Source organism: Silene latifolia, chromosome 10 (genome assembly GCF_048544455.1).
Source record: "Silene latifolia isolate original U9 population chromosome 10, ASM4854445v1, whole genome shotgun sequence".
Lineage (NCBI taxonomy): Eukaryota > Viridiplantae > Streptophyta > Magnoliopsida > Caryophyllales > Caryophyllaceae > Silene > Silene latifolia.
In genome coordinates this window covers 18,214,537-18,221,933 of record NC_133535.1, presented here as the reverse complement: position 1 = coordinate 18,221,933, position 7,397 = coordinate 18,214,537, and the positions used below count along the sequence as shown (strand labels likewise).

General features: G+C 33.8%; 1 protein-coding gene across 1 annotated transcript; it reads left to right on the top strand.

Annotated features, from left to right (window-relative positions):
* Window positions 1-605: 605 nt before the first annotated feature.
* Window positions 606-1,149, top strand: LOC141605286 (ubiquitin-NEDD8-like protein RUB2). Its single transcript, XM_074423989.1, has one exon. The coding sequence runs from the start codon at window positions 606-608 to the stop codon at window positions 1,074-1,076; it is 471 nt and encodes a 156-aa protein (XP_074280090.1). The 3' UTR covers window positions 1,077-1,149.
* Window positions 1,150-7,397: the final 6,248 nt, after the last annotated feature.

The following is a 7,397-nucleotide window of genomic DNA, read 5'->3' as shown; positions in this document are numbered from 1 at the left end:
AACCTTATGCCATTTGTAAGTGTGTGTATATATTGGTAGCGCAAGGTGGAGTAGTCGAACCTACAGGAAACATTCAAGAAAGGTTGAAGGACCTGTACTGTGAAAACTGTATATCCTGTGCTGTATGTAGGAGCTTCCGAGCTTGTGTTTATTCCGTATCTCGAAAACATCGAGGCTTTTCAGGGTTTACACCACAATTCTTTGTTAAATGAGTGGAATAGAGGTAATTTGTCTTGTAACCTCCAGTGTTGTGCCATTAAAATCTAATCTTCAATTATATCTTTCCCATTTTCCTTCACGTCGACTATCTGTCTCTTCGATCCAAAATTTGTCTCGACTTACCACCTCTTGATCCCTGTCTCTGAGAAGAGCCAGACGCAGTTGGGAGGAGGCCATCGAAACCAGACGCTAACTCGAGGTCACCTGTACGGCTGTACTGCTTGTTTCCTAAACAAACCCAATTTGTGATTTCCTAAACAAAGTCGGAATCCTAGGCAGTAGCAAATTAGGGAACTTTCCTAAACAAAACCAATCTACATCGCTATATAAACCCAATTTCTCCGCCTTAAAGAGTATAGTTTCTACTTGCTCGAAAACAACACAAGATGATGCAGATATTCGTGAAAACCTTAACCGGCAAGACAATAACCATGGAAGTCGAACCATCTGACTCAATCAACAACATTAAGTCCAAAATCCAAGACAAAGAGGGCATCCCACCCGACCAGCAACGTCTTATATTTGCAGGCAAGCAACTTGAAGATGACCGGACTGTAGCAGACTACAATATCCAGAAGGAATCCACTCTCCACCTCGTCCTACGTCTTCGTGGTGGTACCAGCATCAAGGTCAGGACTCTTACGGGCAAGGAGATCACAATAGACATCGAACCCAGTGATACTATTGACCGAGTCAAGGAGCGTGTTGAGGAGAAGGAAGGTATTCCTCCAATTCAACAACGGTTGATTTATGCAGGGAAACAGCTTGCTGATGATAAGACTGCTAGCGAGTATAATATTGAGGGTGGCTCTGTTCTTCATCTTGTTCTTGCTCTTCGTGGTGGCCGTATCGTTTAGTGACATTCACGAATTGATTGACTGTGGAATTGAGCTACGTTTATGGCGTTAATAAAACTTTTATTGTCTGAAATTGTTGTATTCGTTTGTTAGAGTACGAGTAATTTAACTTTCGTCTCGCTTTTTTTATCAAGCTATCAATTTTATATTGAATTGCATCCACAATCACAAGAAGGATTACGATCATATACTTGTCTAATTCATTAATTCCGATGACACTTCAAACAACCAAAATAGTCGGTAATGGATTCATTATACGCATGTTTGCACGCAGCAATGGCGCCTTTTACTCGATGTAATTTAGGACCATTACCTCGTTCCCAAAGAGTCTTTGCTTCATCGAATTTGAGCTAATTTAGAAGTTTTAACCCAACTAAGCTAGAATTGGAATTTTCATTTAAAAAAAATTCAATTATTACTAAATTAGCGGTTTGATATAATTTCCCCAATAAAATAAAATATCAAATTGGCTATTTTAATAACCAATTAAGATAAAATCGCTAGTCTTGAAATTACCCTACCTTTAAAAGCCTTGAAACTTCAAAGTACAAAACAAAAGCATAAATATTGTTTTTTTTTTTTTAATTTTTTTTTGGGAGAGATATTTATTAACACAAAAACTCCAAAGAGACGGTCTCTCAATAGCGTTATTGAAAAACCTCTCACATAATAGGGTGAGGGACCCACGAAATTTCTTTTTTCCCTATTATGTCTCCCAGTAAATTAGTGAGAGACGGTCTCTCATGAGACTTCATCAATGGAATGAAAGAGCTCCCCGTTCCAGTCAAGTACACTACTAATCAAAGACAAAAGCTCGCCAAAACCAAAAATCAGGCATTAATAAGCGTATAGCATGCTATTGGATGTCTCCAACAACAAACTCTAGCATCAAACCAACGTCAAAATCAAAAGAAAAAAAAAAAAAAGCTCATTTTCAAACTCTTGGAAAAGTTAAATTTATAAACTCCACACCAAAACTTAAAATTTATAAAGCATAAATTCGAAATAGTTAGAAGTTTCACAAAAATGATGAGCAATCGAGTGATCTAACCAAAAAGCCGAAGTAATCAGGATTAGTGCCCAATAAGAGAAGATGAACTATAATGTACTCCTAACGGTAGGGAGTCAAGTTAGAGTCAATGGAGAGGTTAGCAAGAATGTAATTTTAACGATAGCTTGACTAATTTCCAATAGAAAAGCATAACGTAAAGAGTAGGAACGGAAAGAACATTAGGGTTCGAAATTTTAAGTCAAATAGAATATTTGAAAAACATTTTCAGCAAAAATAACATTTTTGGAAGAAAACAAAAAGTTAGTCAAATACAAAATCGAGTTTGAAAAAGGTAAAGAAAATTATGAATTCGATTAGAAAAACGTTAACAATTCGAAAAAGAAGTGTTATTACTAAGCTTGTAAACTAAACGATAATAAAATGTAGTTAAAAGTAAGGGACAATTCACGTGGTGTCCTTGAGGTTTGGCTTAATTCACGTGGTATCCCTAGGTTTAGGAATGTGCACATGGTACCCCTGAACTTTCGTTTTAGTGTACTATCTGCCCTTAATTATTATTCCGTTATAACGGTGTTAACTCTGCTCAACCTAACACCTTTTACCCCCCTCAACCTAACATCTTTTCCCCCCAATTTCACTCATAAACAAATAAAAAAAAAATTTACACCTCCATGACTTCCTCATAACTATAAACGATTATCCTCCACACCTCAACAATCAATCACACCAACACGAGAAAACCCAAAATCAGCTTCTTGTTTTTCATGAAAACTTGTTCATTTTGATCAAATCTCCATCATCGTCATCTTTGGTGTTGTATTCCAGGGTAATCAAAATGAAGATGATGATGAAGATTTGATATATATACTAGAATACAAGATTGTTAGTCAAGCTATAATCCTAAATTGTAGGAGTAAAAGAAGTAACAAATTAACAAATTATAATAAGAGTAAATTAACAATTACTCCCTTTTATATATCATTTTTCTAAAATAACTCCCTTATGAAAACTTTTTAATAATTTACTCTCATAAAATGTTTTTAGGTAAAAAAATTGCACCCATTTGGACAATCCGATGACATATTCCGTCAATATTTGAATTTTCTGATTAGAAGCCTAATTTTATGACGAAAATGCCCTTCTCTATGTTCATCTTCTTCATTTATCATTCTCATTATTGATGATCTTCATCTCCTTCCTCTTCATTATACTAAACTACCCAGAAAAATCCACATCAAATTACCAAAAATCAATCAAAAACACAAAATATTAATTAACCTAATTGAATCTGACAATACAAACCCATAACCAAATCGTAACAACTAATCGCTTCTAAGAAAACTTCTCTAAAACCACACTTGTCTTCTTCAAGTTTACCCTCTTTAGTTTCGGAAATTGCAGGCCCATCTTCACAAATGTTTCAAAGAATCAACATTGAAACAAGTTTTGATTCAGAAATTGCAGGCCCATCTTCACAAATGTTTCAAAGAATCAACATTGAAACAAGTTTTGATTTAGAAATTGCAGGCCCATCTTCACAAATGTTTCAAAGAATCAACAATGAAACAAGTTTTGTTTCAATTGATGAGTTCTTATCATTTCATATGTTATGAAAGTTTCTGCAAATTAAAAAAAAGTGTGCCTATTGTGATTTACTTGCAAAAAATCAAATCATGCACATTCCAGTTATTGACAAGAAAGGAATGATGGGAATGGTGTCGATTGGAGATGTGGTTCGTGCCGTGGTCACTACCCAGATGACAAGAACACATCAATTCGACTCCGAAGTCGAATCCGAGTTCGGGTTAATAACTTATATTTCTGGTATTTAGTGGTGGTTATGGGGGTAGTGTCGGGATTTTGAAGTGTGGGTTAGGAGGAAGAAGCAACGTAGAGTGGTGGTCTGGGAGAATCGCCGGCGTTGGGCGACCAAACTAGTGGTGGTATTGAAATTTTGACAGGTATTGAAATTTATGTGAAAACACAGTGTTTCAAACCCAGAAAATTTGACAAATGGGGGAATGGGGAAGAAGATATGTATTTACACAGGGGCAAAACGGTCATAAAATAACATTTTTCACCTGAAAGTGTAAATGGGTGCAATTTTTGACCTGAGAACATTTTATGGAAGTAAATTATTAAAAAGTTTTTATAAGGAAGTTATTTTAGAAAAGTGAAATATAAAAAAGAGTAATTGTTAATTACTCTTATAATAACAAATAATTGGGATTTTTCTTTAAAAATAATATTTGTGTAAAATTCTACAAAAAAGGGCGATTTTTCTCTCAACTTTGCGTGATTTCTGATCCGCCATTATTGCGCTATGGCTCGAGGAAGAGGAAGACCAAGGAAAGAAACGCAATCGCTTGATTGCTCGGGAGATGATCAAGCAGCAGATACCGAAATCTTGGATAATCATGGAGAAATCGTAGAGAATTCTGAAACCCAAGTGAAATATGTTCCTCAAAGTTCACCAACTGTTAATGCTCTTATTGCCCAAGCTTTACATAATTTCGCCATTAAATCTTCTTTGCGTCCTACACCTATTCAGAATGCTTCGGCAGTATGTCAATTAGGGGAGAATTTGTTTGATCCTGTTTTCCATGTATCTTCATCTACTGTTATTCCTCATGTTAATGTGATCGATTGTTGAGGTGTGGAGGATAATCGTTTATGGTTATGAGGAAGTAAGAGAGGTGTACTTTTTTTTATTTGTTTATGAGTGAAATTGGGAAAAGATGTTAGGTTGAGGGGGAAAAGGTGTTAGGTTGAGGAGAGTTAACGCCGTTATAACGGAATAAAAATTAAGGGCAGATGGTGCACTAAAACGAAAGTTCAGGGGTACCATGTGCATATTCCTAAATCCAGGGGTACCACGTGAATTAAGCCAAATCTCAGGGGCACCACGTGAATTATCCCTAAAAGTAAAGTAATTGGGAGTTAGATTCGATTCTTTCCTGTGTCATAGTGCACCCGGAACCCAAAAAAAATGATTGTGTCTTTTTGGATCATGTAAGCAAATCTCGAGTTAAGTTTGGGTCAAGTCGGGTCAATTCAAATTTGGGGCTCTATAATTCGGATCAATTGAGATGGGCTGATTACTTAACTGATTCTTTAGGTTTTTTTGAGAAACAAGCGCTCTCAATTTCGCACCACAATTCTTTGTTAAATGAGAGGTATAATTTGTTTGTAACCTCCAGTGTTACACCGCTTCGCTTTGACCAAAGGATTACAATTAATCTCCATCGGACTTCTATATCATATCATATCATATATCATCATATATCATATATTATATTAAAACAGAAACCATCTGCCACGTGTCGTAAGCAGATGACCTCTGCCACATGTCAAAGCCGTGAGATTTTAACATATTCAATCAAATCAAAGTTCCCGATTAAGTCAACTTTTAAATTTGAATCAAAAAATTCTGCATTCTTAATACATGATCAGTGATTGGTTAATTGTCCATTTTACAAAGTTCTCAATAAAGTCAATTATTTAAATTTGCTCCAAGTTAATCACATATTTTGGACTCAAAACGAAATCTTAGACCACTCCTTGAAATCCGAGTTCTATTGACTACAATGTATAAATTTTCATAAGAATCTTAATTAATATTCCAATATTTTAAGTAACATAGCCATTTCATTTAACTAAAATATTTTATTCAAAATCTAAATGAGAATAATAATCACAAATCTCGCCCATGTCAGTTTTTCTAATATGTGCAAAACCAAAATGGAAACAATTAAATGACATTTTTATAGAAATTTAGAAATATGCAATTACTTTTCCTATTTTTTAAAAGAAAAACATTTAATTCTTTCCTTTTTGGTTTTGCACATTTTAGAAAAATGGAAAGCTTTTGACAATTGCGCTAACTCATATAAAGTTAAGAGTAAATACCACTCCATTTACATATAATTAAGTATATTTCAATACTATGAGCTTATTATTTTTAATACATTAATTAATTCTCTATTTTGTGTAGCAAAATTACACCATCATGCTCTGTATGGGGGCCACTATACAGATGAATTTGGTTTCATCAAAAATTGGAATCATCCTTTGAGCCAATAATAGTTTCATGCAAAATGTTCAACGTAACACTTGAAATGGTAACAGACATAAAACTTAAATTGTTCAATATATTCAAATGACATAAAACTCCATCTTTTTTTGTAATTTAACAATACACCCTTAGTTGATTGATCTCTACATCAATTGATTTGTGATAATGTGAATACAGTGAAATGGATACATTTTTTTTTCCATAATAAGGTGAATGTAATATATAGATAAGATAGATGATGGCAGATGTAATCGTGTTTTTGTTAATGAAGATGGCAAAAATTGTCCAATTGGGGATATAATTGGGAACATAATTCTTATTGTATATCGCTATTAATCTTTTCAACAGTAAGTCTCCGTTAAGATGATACTATCCGTCTTGAGCTTAAGACGAGTTAAGTACATAACACTTTAGTATATAAAAAGGAAAAGTAATACATTTGTCTTATACACACAGGTCGTATGATGTCTTAAACTTAACGTTAAATGTCGTCCTAAATGAGAATTGTGATCTTTCAATTGATACATACATTTTTTTTTATTAACAATAGCATGTATTTTATATTAGAAAGACATAATGTCACATCGAAATTACTAATGTCATTCATGTTTATGAGGACAGTTAAATGCAAATTAGGTTAGATTTGCAAGGATAATCAATAAAATGTAATTATCATTTGAATTATTGGAAAACTATTTGACCTAAACAATGTTGTACTGAGCACTTAACGTCACTCTTTAACAACAAAGTTGAAAACAAAGAAATAGATGATATAGAATTATCAAAAAATTAATTTAGATACTTGGTATTATTTTCAATTTGTATAAGTTGGAGTGACTTTAAAAATTTATCTAACAACTAATTCATAATATTATGACATTGAAAGGTAATGAGTAAATAAGGTGTTAGCAAAAAATGTTTTATCTATTTTACTTTTATTGTTCAATCTCCCATTCTAAATTAGCAGGACAAAATTATTTTACAATGTCGAGAGACAAGTGTTAACATGGCCCAATAAACAAAAAAAAAAGTATTTGACGTCTTAAAAGACGAAATGAATGAGCGGTGTTGATGGTGGAGGTTGTGATAGGGGAGGGGTCACACTACTACAAATACAGGCAACTACAACGGCCCTTTAACAACGCTTATTCACGAAAATCATCAAAAAACGTTGTAGAATGGATGGCGCGAATTTTACCAAACTTAATTACAACGGTTTTGTGTTGTTAACCGT